Below are 18431 nucleotides of genomic sequence, written 5' to 3' on the forward strand. Positions count from 1 at the left end.
GCACCAAAACACAGGGATCACATGTGATCCAGTAGCGCGAGACCAGACCCGCCTGCGCTGGAGTGTGGTTTCTATTGGTAGACTCGTTATCACATGGTTTAGCTGTGCTTGTTGTTTCGCGCGTATCCAGCAGAGGGCGCCTTCCTCCCAAACACCAGCCACCACCGGGATGATGATGTTCGCTAACTCACTCAAACTTTTTAAATGTTTAATTGCGTTAAAGGTCGGTGCCATTAATTCAAATACGTTCTTTATATGAACAGCAATGACAACTAAGTAGAGCTTTTAATTTAAGTCTTAATTTCCGTATGTAGTTGGCCACGAAGCAGTAACTTAAATACATACTTCCATTAGCCTCCCAACAGGCCGCCTCATGTCGTGTGTAGCCACAAAGTCAATCGTTAGTAACTCTGGGACCATGTCTTTATCATGTTGAAATACGATATTAAGAATTTTACATCACGTTCTCAAATATTTATGACCTACTCGGGCATATTAGACATTCTCCAGTAAACAAGCTGAATTAGGTTCATTCAGTGCAGCTGCCATGTTTTTAGTTGGTCAATGGGTTCACTTAATTATTTATTGTGCTTTTTAATTTCCCGTAAAAGGCTTTGCCACAGTAGCCTAATTCATGTAGCGTTAAGCCTCACTGACCACCGTCACAGATGTTTCTGTGAACGTCTTATTTGTTTTTGTGCGCTCAATAGAGAAGTGTGTGTGCGTGTGTGCGCGTGTGGCGCGCGCCCCCCCGTGCGCCGGGTCCCTCCCCCTCCCATCTGAACGCATCCACTGTCGCGCGGCTCGCTCTCAGCTGGTGTTGCGGCCACACACAAACACACACACCTAGAGGCTCTCTTTTTGCCGTTTTGTACTTTTTAGTGTGAAACTTTATCTCCTGTGTTTGCGTGCGCGCGCAACGTTTGCCTGTTGCAGCTCGCGAGTTTTATTTTTTTTAATTTTTTTACGGTGGAACTTGCCGCACTCGAGATGGACTGAAGCGTCAAACTGGGCAAAGCGTGGATACTTGGAAGCAGGAGAGTGAGGTGATCCGCGCCGAGAGCCGCCCGGCGGAGGGCTTTAACCCGGCACCATGGACGAGGACGACGCGCACCAGGAGAACGGCATCCACGCCACCAAGGACTCGGACCGCCAGCAGCGGCTCAGGCTCTGCGTTTTAAATGAAATCCTCAACACGGAGCGGGATTACGTGCGCACGCTGCTCTTCCTCCAGTCGGTACGTTGGGACACGAGTTACCTCTTCGCGTGGCTTCTGTGTGTCACGTTCCGCTTTGTCGCACGCGGGCGGGACGCGGCGCCGAACCCCGCCGACGGGTCGTTTCACTCTACGTTTGTCTTTCGGTTTGAGCAAACGTGCGCCCGGTGTCGGACCATTTGGCGACGTTTTATGAAATGACAGGCTGCCCTTTTCACTTCGGCGTGGAGCGCCACGCGTAGCGAGATAAATATGAATTGTAATATTTGCCCTGGCTGCAGGTTACCGGTTTGGTGTGATGTTTTGCACACGCGCATCGCTCCTGTTTGTATTGGAACTTTTTAATCCCACTTAATTAAATTTTGTATATATACTATAGCTTGACTCACGCGCATTTGTCTTGTTTCATTGTGCTTTTATTGACCGCTTCCTTCGGAGGTTGAGGGTGCAGCGCGCAGTAGTTGTTGCTGTGTCTTTTAATGGAAAAATATAGTCTGTTGTCTGAGGAGTGCATTCAGGGGAAGATTCGATTATGGGAGGGGGGGGGGGTTGAGGGGTCATTCACACGTCTCCCTTGTGTTTTAAACCCCAGGTGCAAGAGAATCACACAAGAGCTTAATCCACACGGACTTTGCAAATAAATAGATATTCATGAGCCTCCCGTCTTCGTGACAGAGATGAGAAAGCAGCCACTCAGCTGCCTTTTGTTGAATGATCTGCTTGTCCTTTTATTGCTGTCTCTCCCGTCCTCCCCTCGTCCTCAGTGGTGCTTGTGCATTGCAGGTGACCTCTGCGTCCAGCCGGTGCAAAATCATTGTGGCTCTTGCGACTTTATTATAATGCTTTTATTGCTGCCTGTAAGGCAAATGTGTCAAAAGGTCAGGGTCTGCTCCAAAGCACCAGCCTTCAGCTGGTCACTCGCTTTGACTGCAAAGATTGTAGCCACTTTTGACCGGCTCTTTCGTCATGATGATCATGCCCTCCAATTCGGTTCATTCTCTAATTTCAACATCTGGCAAGTGTTTGTCCAACATAGCCGCGGTTCCCTCTTTGTCTTGTGTTGTCACGCATTAAGGAACTTCCTCAAAGTTCTTGAAATTGTTGTGTTTGTCTGCACAGGCGTACCGCAGTAGCCAGGCTTTGCGGAGATATTAGATTGCCAGGCACGGCTCAAATCCGAGATGCACTGCTTTCCTTCAGTTTATGCCCCCCCCCCACACACGATGGACTCTGTTTCTCCAACATTTCGCCATCCAATCTCTGCGGCACTGCTTCCTTTCTCAGTTCCGCTCGAAGCAGCCGAGGCTTATCTCTTGTTGCAAGACATGCTTTGACCTCCTCCCGAATCCAGTAGGGACATAATGATAGACAAAAGACAAAGCCAACATTGATTTATCAGAGAAGTCTAGGACACCCCCTCCCCCCCCTCTCTCCTTCTGAACATCTGAAGGCTGTCAGTGCCATGGTCCCCCCACCCCCTCGTCACATCTACTGGCATGTCTTGATTTAAGCCATACGGTGTGAGCCAGTGGGGAGTCGGGCTGGAGAGAAATTGTGTTATCTGTGTCTTTTGAATAGAATGCTCCGTTATACACACAACACGGCAAACACAATTTAGGCTAGTCCTCATTTTCCCTGATAATGACCGTGTTTCTTCATGGCCATTGACTGTTTGATGTGATTGATGATAAGCCTTTCTTTCTGTAACTAAATACAGAAGGAATTGTTAGCTTTAATGCAAACAAACGTAACGTTGTTGTTAACAAGTGTCTCCGTAGGCTGCCTCAGATTACTCATCCTCATTACAATTCATCGACACATGTGGACACAAAGTGTGCAACTGAGCCTCGATGCCAAAAGCCCGCTGCTCCATATCGATGTGCCCTACATGTGACAGTGTATGTTGTGGATGCCCTGAGGCCATTCCAAAACCCATCGACTCGCCATATGGAGGACTTTCCACCCGGGCTAGGTAGCTCAGCTTAAGGGGAACACAAACCCCCCCCCATGCTCTCCCCGTCCTGGGTACAGCTGAGCCTGCTGCCTGTCCCTCCACAGGAGGCCGGCATTTGTCACCACGCAGCTTACTGTTGGTGTTGATAAGGGAAGTCTGTCTGTGGGAGCTAAGAACATATGGTTTCAATAAAGATATGGGAGTGGCTCAGGGTTGCGGCGGGGGCTGGTAGGGCATGCATGTAGTCCCTCAGTGTGAAGACACCTAGAGATGGGAGACTGAAAAGGGAGAGCGGGCATTTGTGTTTTCCTTGCCTCTAATGCGATTAAGAAACATTTCCCAGAATGCCGCTTTACATCTCACAGAACGGTCGGCAGGCCTACACACCTTCTGTGCGCTCTGCGTGTACACTGGGAACGAGGACAGGGATCAGTGGAACTGCACCAATGAGTGAAAGCACAGGAGGTTGAACATACAGCATGTACATACAGATGTTATCACATGACAAACGGTTTCTGCCGTCACACCGGTGACGCACCAACATGTCTATATTTTCCGAATAAATCTCTATCGAAGAGTTTTTCAGCATGTTTTCAGCTTTTACGTCTCCACCCTTCAGCTTCTTCTCTTATCTGTTTCCACCCGACAGTTCCGTCTCCCCCAGTGCCTCTGGGGTCCCCACATCGCCTTGATAGAAATGGATTAATGGCCGACTCGCTGTAGAACACCCACGTAACTCTCTGTTGCAATTCTTTAGTTTTTGTTTGTGCTCCTCCCAACAACCACCTGGTAAAAATCATTTCCCAATCGCATTGATGGAAGGCGACACACAAAGGAGATGGTTATCCGTTTCTGCATGTCACTCATCGCGTGACGAGGTAATGCAACGTGCTGGAGGCGGCGATGTCGGTGCGGTATGATGGGAAGAGGCCAGGCAGGGGTTAGGGGTGTGTATAAAGAGGGAGTTGTTTGGATTTGTTTTGCGCTGCGCTTTCATCATGAATCGATCGCCTCTCTGAGACAGTGGGCCAATTCCTCTTGCATTCCAGGCTCGTTAAATATTTTAGTTTCAGCTGATTTCCCCAGTTTGTGTCTGAATCAATCCTTTCTCAGGGCCCTAGATTATTGGGGATTTTCTTCAGTTGAATCCAAGCAAAAAGTTTTTTCCACGGTCATTGTCCACCAAAACGCCAAGAATACGGTCAGTGGCGTCCAGCCACGTAGACAAGAGGGTTTCTAAATCCCTTTCAACAGTGGTATCCCGCAACCAATAAGTCAGTCAGCGCTTGACTTTCCCTCTGGACGGTGAGACGTGTGAGACTGAGAGTCAGAGTGACCAGGAAGGTCTCGTCAGTGCCGCCGGATAATAGGAAACATCTGGAAGCCCTGCCCCGCTTGACCCCTGCGTCCTGGGCCACACACAAGCGAGCTGGCCCGTCGTCCGATGCCGACGCTTGTTGATGCTTTTTGGTTGTGTGCTGTACGCGCGCTGTCTAAGCTGCACACACACCTCTGCCCCCCTCTTTCGCTGCCCATGACTTTTCAGTTCGTTCACCTCACCTTTGGACGAGGCGTGCTGAGCGACCAGGACCGACGGACGGACGGACGCATTGTCCTGCCGGTACCCAAAGAAACAGACGTGCAGGAAGTTGGCCTTGAGCTTCCTTTCCAAACTGGAGCCTGTGTCTACCTCTTTTCCTTTTTTCCCTTTTCTTTCTTTCCCCTTACAAATGTTTTGGTGGGAAAGACCAGCCTGAATCTTGTGTGGGTGCCACGGAGGAGGGGATGCCACAGGCGTATATAAATAGCTTCAGATTCAAAGAACTCTCATTGCCACAATTGGTGGGCTCCCATTCGATTAATCATGTTCGATGTTACCCAGCTTGCTTTTGGATTTTTTTTTTTGTCGAGTAAAGCTCAAGACGCTCAAGCACTACCTTAAGCTGAGGTCAATGCATGCACCACGTTTTAACGTGCCAGCGTTCATCCCTCCATCTCACTCGGCATAATCGGTACCGCGCAGTACCCCCCTAGCTCATTACAATGCACGTGTTACGTAAACGGGGGGAAATGCCAATTCTCAACTTAATCTATGCCTTTTCTTTTTTTAGTCATGTGTGCTGATAAGCCATTTCTTTGAAGCATTAGACTGCAGCAGGAATTTTAAGAATTCAAGTTAAAGTGCAAACCACCAACACCCGAGTCGGGGATGTAAAAAAACCAAAAACCAAAATCTCTTTCCCTCCAAAAGAATTTGATGAATTGTCACAAGAGATCACTTGTGAATGTTGCCATCCTTTCAGTTAACTCAACGATTTTATCACATTTATTATATTACTCAGGCAAACGCCCAATGAGAGCTGCCAGTACTGAGTTGGCGACCGGCTCTGCGAAACGCGATACAGCGAGTGACCCGGCCTGACTTGTGAAAGCACGGCAACGTGAGATCTCTAATGTCCCCTCGGAGACCATGACCCGCTTTCTCAGGGTGGATGCTCGGTCCAGTAACTGTGCAGCATGTTTGTTGTGGGAACACTAAGGAGAATGAACAGGATGAACGGATACCTGCAGAATGACTTGAATCCCCAACCCCCCCCCCCCCCCCACTCCCCTGCAGCTTCCTATTTGGTTTAGGAATCATGGCAGCGGGCTTACAATGTTTGTTTGCTTTCTGAAATGCAACCAGATGCGTGGCTTCGTTCAGGGTTAGAGGTCGAATGCCGAACAACAAAAAAAGCCACCAAACGACGAGGCGCGGAGCTTCTTAAATGTCGCGCATGAGACGTTTAAAAAATAAATAAAAATGAAGCCTTGGTTGGATCACAGATGGTACAGAAGCAGTTTCACCAAGGGACACATTCTCATTGTTTTCATCCCAAATAAGATCCCAGGCTGTATGAAATCCAAATACAGTCTCTCTGACCTCACCAATCGATTTCCGAAGAGCCGTCGCGATTGTCAGTCCTCATCTCTGCAGTGACGAGACAGGACAACTGTAGGGCAAAGAGGTTGGTGGAGGTGACGGAGCAGAGCACACCCTCAATCATGCCCATCTTTAAGCTTTCAAGCTTTCGATATCAATAAACTTAGGTGAGTTGCATAAAAAATTGCCACCTGTATGTTTTGCAGGAATTATAGCCATGGGCTGCAGACATGTAAGTGGCTTAACCTTGCATTCTCACTAATTTTGGACAAACATCACTTTTGATTTATTCCCTTAGTACACATTGTAACGATTGGTCTATGGTCTCAATCTCTTGAATCAACTCTTCTTCAATACTGCATGAAGTAAATTATGGTCCATTGAGAGTAAAAACAGACCATGAAGCAGGGAATGGTTAAAGGCGGGGCTACCTTGTGATTGACAGGTCTCCACCGGGGCGAAATCAGCACTAGAAGTAGTCTTATCACTTTGTGCTTGTTCAGAGTGGGTTTTCAGTTTGTGAAAGCTGTGATTTCCTTCTTCACTTTGAAGATGAAACCTTTTCACTCCTCCCATTAGCGGCGCTCCGTGTCTTTTGACGTTGCTTAACCCGACGGGTACAAGACAAGTTGTTCTAACTGTTCGTGACAGCTGCCGACTAATCCTTCCGGCCTGGCTGGCTGTAGGGCTTGTATTTTGGCATTTGTTGGATGTGATGACATGTTTTATGCCACTTAACGTTGCGCAATTAAAGGCCTGAGTCATACATACCGGAGCACTTACTGTGAGGGCATTCTCACGTGCTGGCAAGAAACCTTTTAGGAAACGGCACATTATGAATTACCAAATTTCCCATTTCCAAATTCTTCTAATTGAAATTCTATTTTCTATCGACAGCTTTACATGGGGGTTACAGGACAGATACGTGACATCATCTTGAGGGCGAATGGCCCTTGTTTATTGGGGATTTCACCGAGGACTGCAGTCTCTTGTCGTCACACGGATGGTCTCACACTGAACTCTTTAATGCGCCCAGAGGGAATGTTGTGAATCGAAACAAACCCAAAAGCATCCCCAAGGTGTTCCAGGTAGAGGTTCTTCAGACGGAGAGGGCTTTTACACCCTGTCGTCATCCACCCTGCTTTCCCAACCATTATTGTGCTTTTCTCAACCAACTGTTTCTCTCCGTCTGTCACCATCACACTCTTCGTGTCTAGCCAGCTGAACTCCAGATGCGGCATTCTCAGTCTGGGTTTTGCAAGTCAAGTGTGACTGAAAACCGCTCGAACACACACACACACACGCGTGCAGCTGGTGATAAGAAGTGTTGGAAAGCGCTTACGAGAACAAACAACGCGTTGTTGAAGTCGGACGATCTGCCCGCGCTGCGTTCGGTCCGTCCGAAGCCTCCCATCGCCTCTGATGGCTCTCTCAACGATCCAGTCTTTCGGCACCACAAAACTCCCGTCCAGATGGCCTCTGCAATCTGCTCTGGATCACCACGTGTCGCCCCTCAACAGAAACGACGCATCCACAAACCTGTGTCAAGCACCGCTTGAGGTGAATTTTAGCCTCTTAATTGGCTGTGATGGACGCTTTTAAAGAGCGCTGCACGAGTGGTCGCATGTGATGGACATGTCAAATAAAAAGTGTGATCACTGTAACAGATGGACAGGTCGAAGCGGATGGTTTTTAACATCTGGCTTTTACCATTCAGCTGTGCTTCTCAGTACACTGCTCCATCACAAGCGGTTTACGATATCACACGAGTCTGGTGTGCTTCCTGGTCTTTTGTTCTTATGGATGTGTGATGAGAGCGAGTCCGCCATTTGTGTGACGGAAGCTGTCGCACAGCCTGGAGGAGTGCAGACACCGTAGAAGATATTTCCAAGGCATTAAATTACAGGCAGCCGCTGTGAAAGCAGGAATCCCCCCCACGCCCGCCCTGTCAGTACTTACTTCATGCTCGGTGCCAAGTTGTCTAATAAAACCTAGGCGCTGGCTCAGAAGATTTAAATGTCCAAGTGATTTATCATGTTTTTTGCATAACAAGTGTAATTAAAGGTCTGTATTTTTGTATACTCATCATGTGCATCGCACATCCATTAACGCAAAAGCGCTGACGGGGACCTCCTTGAGAAGGACCCGTCCTAAACAGGAAGCATGTGGTCCAGCGATGAGGGCCTGTCCTCTGTGGTGGAGACACAGTCGCATCCCCCCCCCCCAACCCCCCCTGCAGTGTTTGCTTTCCGCCCTGCGTGAGCAACTCAAAGAGCCTTGAAGTTTAAAGTCCTTCAAAGCGGAAGTGAGTGAGTGAGAGTGGGAGGAGGAAGAAAAAGCTGGACCCGACTCAAAGAAGACTTTGTGTGTTGGTGATCGGCTCTGCCAAAAAGGGGGGGGGGGTGGCTGTGGAGGGGCTTCAGGGAGAAAGTAGTCCGCAGTCCGCTCAGGTTTTGCCCACGGGCCACAAAGAGGGGGGTTTCTTCATTTATTTGTTCAATTTCATGCCACGTCGACCGCTAAACGCCTCCCGTCCCATCCTCGAAACCCCCCCCCCCGCACCTCCCCACACACACTCGAACGGAGAGCCCTTTAACAGACAGGTTGTTTGTGAGCTTGTTGTGGTTTTCTCTCGGATAAGGAGGGGTCCGCTGACCTGAGAACTCTCCCAGAGAAGGTCCTGGGTCTGTGGATCTGTGACGGTTTCTAAGGGTCGTTTCAGTAGCTGTGGGAACCGCGGAGCATTGAAAAGGGGTTCTCAGGGTCTTCTGCAGGAAACAAAAAAAGCGCCAAGCTTGTGCTTGATAAACGGGGGGGGGGGGGGCTCTCTTGTGAGGTGTCTGAATTGAGTACGATGGCCCAGCATTGTTGCTGAATGTTGATGTAACTACGGGCAATGGGGAAACGACTCCGTCCCCATTAGCTCCATCTATGGAGGAGCCAGAGGAGTCTGACCGATTAAGTTATGTGCTGCTCTATGAAGTGAATTGTTCAAGTCTATTGACTATTGCTTAAATTTGCCTTACTAATGCAGTTATATTTTGCGCTTCAAAATGTTAAACACCTCAGTATCTCGTAAAAGAAAGCGTGTTTATCCCATGTCATGTGGATGACCTTTGCTGGGCATAAACATCCAAATCAAAACGGTTATTCTTCTCATTCCCTCGGGTGACTTCCCCCCCTGTTGTACATTTTCCTGCCTTGAGAAATGTTTTGTGATGGCTGAGACCTGACACTTGTTAAGCTTGTGTAGTTCTCAACAGACCTTGACTCAAAGATGGGACGCGCGTTGCGCCGTTGGCTCGGGCGGCGCTCTGGAGCTCTGCTCCGAGGCAGACGAGGCAGACGTGGAGGCAGCAGGCCTCCTGCTCACTGTCCAGCGGAGCGAACGCTGAAGTCCCACCAGCATATGGTCCATCTGTATCCTCACACCTTCCTGTCTGGCCCCTCTTTGTCCCCTCCCTCAACATACCCTTCTCACCCTTTGGCAGTGTGTCATATGACACAAAACCGGTTATCCGTGCTGAACAGTGATCATGCCGCCGGCCGATGATGGGTTAGAAGTGTTTTTTTGTGTGTCTTTAGCCTGCCGAGCGCTACGAAGGGGCGGCATGCACATCATGTGTCAATAATCAACTAGCATAATAAATAGCACAATCTCTCTCTAGTCATTTAGTCTTCGATGGGGCCTCAAATCGACAGCGAACGTTTGGGCTGAAGCGCTTTTTAAAAAAAATTGCGCCCGATGATTAATTCCTATTTTGACTGGTTACATGCTATTGCAAATCTATAAGACTTAAATTTGGAACGCATTAGTTGGCAGCCAGTTAAATGTGTCACATACTTCCTTTGTACAAAGGGCCACTTCCTTTTTTTAAAAATTGTTTTTATTTAGGGCAACATCTAACACACAACAGTGTGAAAGGGCGCCGCCCTGCTCGGCACGCTGCTCCAAATGCGTCGAGCTGCCTGAACAGGAAAAACCAACTTTTTCGATGACTTGGCTGCCGTAAGAAAAAAGTGTCTGCTTTTGTTCTGTGTGATTGCTCTGTTTTCACTTCCTGTTTGCTTACACACACAAACAAAGCGTGCACGGGCACCTGTTGCAGTCTCTACCCACACAAGTTGCTGCAATAAAATGTGCACAAAATGAGGCAAGATCTTGGCGTTACCAGGGTCAAAGCAGCCGTGGCTTATGAGGCAGCGGAGGTCGTCCACTCATCGGAGGATTGATATTCCCAGCTTCTCCTTTGTTTGGTCACGGGACTATACAGTCAGTGCCTACTTTCACCACACAAGGGCCCCTGACTACACTTAAATTTCCAAACGGAATCAAGTCCAGAAAGGTCACAATTGTGAAATCGCCCTTGTGCAATTGTCTGTAAATGAAGGCAGAAGAAGGGGGGTGGGCTTAAGAAAATGCTAACAAGAAGTTAACTAACTATGCAAAGTACACAGTACACACTTTTTTTTCTCCCCCTGGAATAAATATGTCCAACTACATACTTAAGCACAGGGTTCTGGACATATGTTTAAAGAACGGCTGATATTTTGACAATAATCTAGTAATATACTGTAATTGCGCAATTGAGAGAAATTGCAGACAGTCCTGGCAATATCAGTGGTGTAATGCTTCCGCAACTATATTAACAAAGAGTGTTCAATGAGGAAAATTCTGAAAAGTGATTGAGGGAGGGTCAGATGTGCAAAAAGTGCATTCTGTTCCATGAAACTGCAAACAATTATCACAAAAGCAACCACATGAATAAAGTATAAACTATTCATGGCTACAAAAAGCTTTTTTTTTTTTACCCTGCTGGACTTTTTCTGGCTCTTTGACCACACGGACACATTAGTGGTGTGATTCAGCCTCTGTGTCGTGACTTGCAGCCTCGTTGTGCACTCTGAAGAAGCTCCACCACGGTTGCACTGCTCCCCTCATGACCGATTACATCACGAGCCGTTTCCCCCCCTAACAGCCCATCGACCCCTCCCCGCTGGAGCTGAGCAGCCACGCCGGCTTTTTATTACGTGCACACACTATTATTGACGCGGTAATTGACGTCACCGCTATTTTCAGTGAGTGGGGAGAGGCGACTCGTGCGCCTGGTGAAACGAGCCGAGGGCAGGTGACCCGCGGCTTGCGGTGGTCCTCGGCGTCCATCGTGCGCGTGGTTCTTCAATGTCTCGCTCCCGCGTGATGACGCGCCTTTCACGATTTGCCGATGTCAGAGAGGCTGACGGGTCACCTGAGACCGGAGATTTAGAAAGTAAACAAGGCCCGCCGGCCACGCCGTTTGTTTCTCATGCTTGATTTTATCGTCTTCCTTTTCCAATAACACCTGGCTTAGCTGCCCCCCTGTGGGAAAGGATCTCTCTTTTCAATATTTATCTCCTGTGTGTGTGTGTGTGTGTGTGTTGCTCCAAGGTTGCCACTGACTGGGGATACACTCTGGGTTGTCTGGGGGCGAGCATGCATTAGTAACCTGTCATCTTTGGCAGAGAAAGTCCAAACTTCTGCCACTCGTCTGTCCTCTCAACGCTGGTCATTACTGGTCTGCACTCAAGAGGCAGATGGATTCAGGTCCAGGCTGCAGATTGCCCAAATGTGACGCTTTAGCTTCTCGAACCACAACAAAATGCCGTCCGTCAGACGTCAACAGCCTTCCAGTTATACCCACAATGCCTTGTGTGTGCACACGCTCGCCACATGTGTCCAGACGGTGAGAAGTTTGAGTCACAATCGGAGCGCACGCACGGTTCATGTTGTGCTCTCTCGTCTTCTACGACTCTACGTGAAGACAGTAGTCTCAGTGCATGCTGGTGGGCCGAGAACGTGCCCCCCCCCACCCTTCAAATAAACCTGCGTGCTTTGTGACGGAACAATGAAGACAGCCAACACAACCCAGGGTGAGAGCGGCCGTGTCATGGACCTGGACTGAAGGATCCCTTTGTTGTTCCTTCCCTTCATCCTCCCTGTTGATCGGCACATCTGTGCGGCACATTTTGTAGAGAGGAGCGAATCCCATCCTGGATGCTCGGTGTCAACACAGAATCTCTCCAAAATCTGCACATGATTTAGTTTTCTCACTGTCCTTTTTCACTTTTGGGGTTTTCCCTCTTTGTTGACCTGAGGAAAATCAATGTTTCCTTACAGAGCCAACAGCTTTTATATGGACTCTTGTTTCCAATTAAATATACTTGGTCAGGATAGGGAATCTCAATACTTTTTGTATGGGTTTAAAACGCAACGTAATTATTTGATCACATATGGCATTAACAATGATGTATGTCGAGCACCACTTAGGGCTTCTGTTCTCTTCAATGTTGTTTACTTTCATTGTATTGAGGCAAGAAATCGACCACAAAGGTGACCCGAACAAAAGAAACTAAAAAGATGGACGCGTCGACCCTTTGACATCACTGCGCTGCTTCGTTCATTGTAACTTTTTAGAGGCAGGTGTGAATCCGCTGCAGCAGTATTCCCCAGTAACACTTTCAGAGTCGATATGCATTCATCATTGACCCCAGCTCTTTTTTCTTTCCCAGCACCCTTCATCCGCATGGCGCTCAATCACTTTTCACACTTGAGGCTTTGAAATGCAGCCAGACACAACAGCAGGACCCTGCCGCATGAAGGAGTGGAGTTTTATTTCCCCCTGGGGATTTATATCACTGCCACGCCTTTCTTTATTTTGCAGACCGTATCAATGTCTGCAGAGCAGTCAAACGGAGGCAGGTTTGTGTCTGACGGACGTAGAATTGGGGAAGAGAGAATGAAAGAAACTGTTGGCGCATTCACTTCCTCCTCTCTGCACCATTATTTCACTGATACGCAGAAAACGGGCACATGCAAGCAAAAGTCCAACTTGACGTCTTGCTGCATCAATCTATTGACAAGGCTATTTCTCTCTCTTAAAGCTGGATGCTCTGATGCATCAGCTTGATGGTGCACGATCCGTACAGCGAGCTTTAAATGTCACATGACAAAACCTGTCCCGTCAGATCGTAAGGGAGAGTGATCCAACGCTGACGCACGGAAGCCGATTGCGTTTATGCGAGTGCCCAAAAGACGTGCGTGTTCTAAGAGGAAGCTGGACTTCCACTCCATGGCAACGCTTGTGTGTGCACACAGATGACAAATAAAATAAAAAAAAATAAAAAAAACCCACTCTGCTTTTTATCTTGTTGTTATGCTTATAGTCTTCGATATAAATGTGCTTCAACAATAAATGACTTCTTATTCTTCAATTCTGTTTCCTGTTCAGGCTTTTTTGCAAAGAATCCGACAGACTGCAGAAGACCAACAGTGCCTCTCACCCGAACATGTCAAGGTATGGCCGGCCTTTAAATACTCAAGACAATACAAGGCAAAAACTTCTTCCTAAAAAGGATTGTTGTCTTATCTTCCACATATGGTTTTTGCCTTTTTCCCCCCACGTCCCCGTCCATCTGTTGGTCACTTCCTTGCCCTTTTTCCCTCGCTTCCTTCCACCCTACCTCTTTATCTCTTCCTTCCTCTGCATCCCCTCCCCTCACGTCACCCCTCCACCTTCCCTGTGTTTAGATTCTGTTTTCAAATATTGAGGACATCCTGGAGTTGCACAAAGAGGTGCTGTCTGCAGTGGAGGCCAGTCTGCAGCCCGATCCCCATCCTCAGCATGCACTGGGACACGTGTTCCTGCAGTTTGTAAGTAGCACACATGCACACATACGCGGCAGACGGTCACACGGACACGCGTGTGGGAGTGAATGCAATTCTGCATCTTTGCAAAAACAACCCACACACACACACAAACCAACACAAACTCTTTTCATGGGCTATGCATTACCACAGATGCAGGGAAAGTGTGCAAAGCCTGCTGTGAAAATCCTCCTTAATTCTCTCTCTCTCTCTCACACACACCCCTGCCTCTCCTCACTTTCCAAACAGGCTGCATCCTGTCAGCCAAAAAGAGTCTTTCTTCATCAGTCTCTGTGTCCTGCCATCTTCTTTTTCTTTTTGGCCCTCCACCCCTCCTTCCAAAGATTCCTCTCCGCTCTGCATCCCCCCCTCCCGCTCCCCTCTGTTTGAACTCGTTTGGCCCCAGGGAACAAACAAAGAAGGGTCTGTGTCCTCGGAGGAAGAGATGGTGTGTCACTCGGGGAGGGGACAATGCTTCTGCGCCTTCTCTTTCCCTCTCTGTTTGTGTCTCTCTGATAAACCATCTTCAATTCACTTTCACCGAGGCGCAGAATGTCCCTGTGAGCTGTTCCACTGTCGGCCTGCCCCATCAGCCGATCATTGTTGCAGCTCACCGTTGGATTCAAATTTCAGTCTCTGAAAGACAACAGTAATCCATCCGCTACCTGCTTGTGGCACGAATGCCTTTTAATCAAATCGGTTGTATGAGCTCATCAAGATGTGCTTTCACACATTTGCAGGGCGTTGTGGTCAATTATCGGGCTGCAGAATTGATTAAAGGACTGATGTAGAGGTCAGACTGAAGGTGTAATAGGAACACTGGTGCTGCTTGGATTCCTCACGGCCTCTTCATGATTTCACCGTACTTTAAGTGTAAATCATTGCCACTGCACCCAAACCGTTATTAGATATTATCAACATAACCCCCAAAAGTTCTTCTTTTAAATGAGTAATGGATTTAAATCAAAAGTGTTCGCTAATGAACTCCAAAGTAATTAAAGTTCAAACTAATTGAAGTTCATTAGCCTTTTAATTTAATGATCTCCCATGTGTTTAATGTGCAAACATGAAGTATTGTTTCTGATTTTAAATAAGTATATAAACACGCATCTTTAACTTTTTTTAAGCAGGTATCCTTTATATGTAAAGCTTTATTTGAATTCATCAACATGTGAGTTCAATAAGTGGCGGCTGCTGTACTACTGCCTTTTTTTGTACATAGTGTTTATTAATTTAACTGTTGTTTTTAGCCATGTGTTTGTCATAGTGTATTGTGTTTGCGTTTGCGTTGTTTGTGTCACTTGTGTGGACTGTGCCTGCCTCCTGGCCAGGTCATCCCTGTAAATGAGAATTGGTTCTCAATGGATTTTACCTGGTTAAATAAAGGTCAAAGTAAAATGAATGAGTGACACAGTCGTATTGATATAAAATATCTCTCCATAATTGTTGACAAATACTACATAACTAACACTTGAACATGTGCTAAAGGTTTGCTTCACGTAATGGTTTGTTACATGTGTATTCCCTGCTTATAAATAGTGGGAGAGTATTGCCCTGCATATCCATTACACTTCCCTCTCTTCGACTCATGACCTTTTGTCTCCTCGGACACCGACACGTCTCAGCCAATGGGCTCGCCCCGTCTGGCGCCCTGCAGCTGTAGCCCTTGACCTCGACCAGAGGTCAACACCATGACTGGGATTTGATTAACCTCCCGCATTGTTCTGGAAGACTGTCTCTCACTCACTGTTAGGGGGGGGGGGAAATGGGAAGATTCATTGCTATTCAAAGGCCAATGTTGCCAAGATGGTTTGGGAGGCTGCAGATGTTGAAAAGAAAAGAGAGTCCACTGGTCTTTAGTCTTGGGAGAAAAGAAAAGGCAAGTTGGTTTATTCAGCGCATTTCATGTAAAAGATCAAAAACATGGACAGGTTGAACAGATATTTCTCAGTCTGTTTCCATTGACCAACAACTTACAGATTCCTCGCATCAACATCACAGCGTGCATGAGATGATTCAAACACTGCAAAAGGTGAAAAGGGGACTGAAGCCGGAGGAGAAATCGGAGACATCAATATTTTCTCTATTTCGGAGCGTGTATACATGAGCGCCGTGCAAGAGACCACAGTCAGTCATTATGCGCTTTCTGAACTACGGCCATTATGCTTTGACTCTGCTATTCCTGCGTGTGCGAGAGTGCGACGCGCGATGCCACCCCTCTCATCCGGAATAACATTCCAACGACGGGGGATTCAAATAAAGGCGTATGTTTATCAAAGGGATGTCTTTGAGCTATTTTGGATACAACTGATGTCTTTCAGTCTTCCAGAGGAGGGTTTTGTGGTTCACATTTTGGCCACTGGTAAGGCATTTTGCTGTGCCTGACTATGTAGTTGATGTTGTCACCAGAGAAAAGGAAATACCCCGAGGGGGGGGGGTGGTAAACATGGCCAAAAAAACCCCAGAGGAATCCTGTTTCCTTGCAGCAGAAGGGCTCAGCACAGCTAACGCGGTGCCACCTTAGCCAGGAGCATGCGGTTGTAAGATGATACACGGTGTCAACATTTACATGTCCTTAAATATTCCTCCTGCTCATGTGTTAGGTTGTTTGTTTGTTTTGTATTTAGCTTAATTCAGGCACTGGAAACCCCAACTCGTTTTTGACACATGGAAACCTCTGGCACTGCTGGCTTTCACAGTCTGGGGCGGAGCAAACGGGCAGAAGACACATTATGTTAACTACTTTCACAAATAGCAAGCTATCCGAATTTTTCCTTTTTAAGAATCTTAGTTGCTACTCCAAAAGTAATACCTTAATGTAATGCAATAACCCTTAACATGATGTGTAATCTGCATATGTTTTTCCAACTAAATGTCAATGCAAGAGACTCATATCTCCCATTGCTACACCGCTTTATATTATTATACGTATTTGAGAGGAACTAAACTTGGCTTTGTTTATGGGGCTGGGGCTGCTGGTCTCAGTGAAATACTTTAGGATTCTCTGGTTAAGTGCTAATTTGAGACAAAGCCCCGCAGAGCCCGTAAATGCTCAGCACTCATTTCAAAGCCAATGAAATAATAGTGGTTTATAAAATGGGTATAATGAAGTATCTGAGATCTTTTCATCCTCAATCATCAGTGAACCATAATCAGTATTGACTATTACGAATCAAATATTTACACATGTAAGTCTCCCCCCCCCCCCCCCCCCCCCGTACACACTTCCACTAGCTGCCTATTAACTGTATCTGGGGTTCTGCGCCATATGCCGGGCCCAGCTGTTGCTCCCAGTGGTGCTTTGGACCAAATGTGGCTGTGGGTGTGTTTGGGCTCCTGCCCGTGTGCTTTAAACAAAGCTGTTTATAGTGAGCTGCTGCACATCAACACATCTCAGCTCCTTCTGGTCCAGATGCAGCGGGTTCTATAAAAAGAGTTGTTAGCTTTGTTAGGCTTCTTCTGTCACCACTGCCGGGGTTGACATTTACAAAGTGACACGCTGCATGTTGTTGCGCGTGGTTGTGTGTTGGTACAGGATGCTGTCTTGGCAACCGCCTTCATTTTTAAAGGTGTTGTCGGAGAGGATCATTTGAATAGAAACTGTGAATATAAATATTCAAATATGCCGTCCAACGTTTAAGGCTGACCAAATAATGATTCTTCCTGTATCCGTAATGGCTTCAAATGCAAAGCCTCGGGGGGCGGCGGTTAAGGTTGAAAGTGGTGTGAAAAAAAAAGGTTTAATGAGCGTGTGTGTTCCCTCGGTGGGTTCGGCCCAGCCCCGCTGCAGGTTTACTTGATACCCTTGAACCACCGATGGCGGCGTGCGTCTGATATTGATGAGCAGTGGCAGCTGTGGAAGTTATCCCATTCTTTCACTGCGATAATAAAACTCAAGTGAATCTCATTGAGCTTCCTCCCCCGGTTTCCTCCACCTGTGATTCCTCAGCGCCTGCCGCCCTGACCTGTGTTTCCTTCCCCCTGTTTTTTTGCAGAAGCGGAGTTTCTCTGTGTACGGCGAGTACTGCAGTAACCACGAGAAAGCTCTGCGACTCCTCGTGGAGCTCAACAAAATCCCAAACATCAGGACCTTCCTGCTGGTGAGTAGATGCCTCGCCCCGCTTCATCCTGTGTGTAAACAGGAGTCTCGCGTGTCCCGCCCTCCTCTGGTGGTCTATGTAACTCCCACCTACCTTTGCCCCACATAGTCTCCTCTGGCTCTCCTTATTTATTTCCCCTCCATTGTATCACCTCCCTTTCCATGTCGACGTCTGAATAAAGGGAAGAGACCCCCGGCGAGGTCAGGGGGTTCTTCCTGCGCGGACAGGATGCCGCCGCCAACAGACACCTTTTGTGTTGCCCCTGTAGTGTTTCCGCTGCCAGCTGTTTTTCTGTGTTTTGACGCTCAAACACTCGGGGCCCTGGGACAATGAACTTAAAATGCCTGATGAAATCATCCGCGCATTCTGGGCCGACCAGCTGTGGAGCGTTGGCAGCTTGTTCGGGATCGGCCAAGAGATCTGAGGCTGTGCGTTTGTCGCTGCCCGGTGGTTTGGTCTCTGTGGCACTATTCTAGCCCCCCCCCCCCCCCCCCCGCCATGGGATCAGAGTGTTCCCTGCGTGCCCCCCCCCCCATGCCCAGTCATGCACTGGC

General features: G+C 47.8%; 1 protein-coding gene across 2 annotated transcripts in view; it reads left to right on the forward strand.

Annotated features, from left to right (window-relative positions):
- The first annotated feature begins 810 nt into the window (after positions 1–810).
- The window catches only part of prex1 (phosphatidylinositol-3,4,5-trisphosphate-dependent Rac exchange factor 1), a 59182-nt gene continuing 41561 nt past the window's right edge, over positions 811–18431 (forward strand). Inside the window, exons 1-4 of one of the 2 annotated variants that reach the window (XM_037480972.2) lie at positions 811–1237; positions 13362–13427; positions 13661–13783; positions 17773–17877. In XM_037480972.2, the coding sequence (XP_037336869.2) occupies positions 1094–1237; positions 13362–13427; positions 13661–13783; positions 17773–17877 (438 nt within the window). In that variant the 5' untranslated portion in view covers positions 811–1093. The remainder of the gene's footprint in view (positions 1238–13361; positions 13428–13660; positions 13784–17772; positions 17878–18431) is intronic. The other variant, XM_037480973.2, reaches the window with a different exon arrangement.

Source organism: Pungitius pungitius, chromosome 1, assembly GCF_949316345.1.
Source record: "Pungitius pungitius chromosome 1, fPunPun2.1, whole genome shotgun sequence".
Lineage (NCBI taxonomy): Eukaryota > Metazoa > Chordata > Actinopteri > Perciformes > Gasterosteidae > Pungitius > Pungitius pungitius.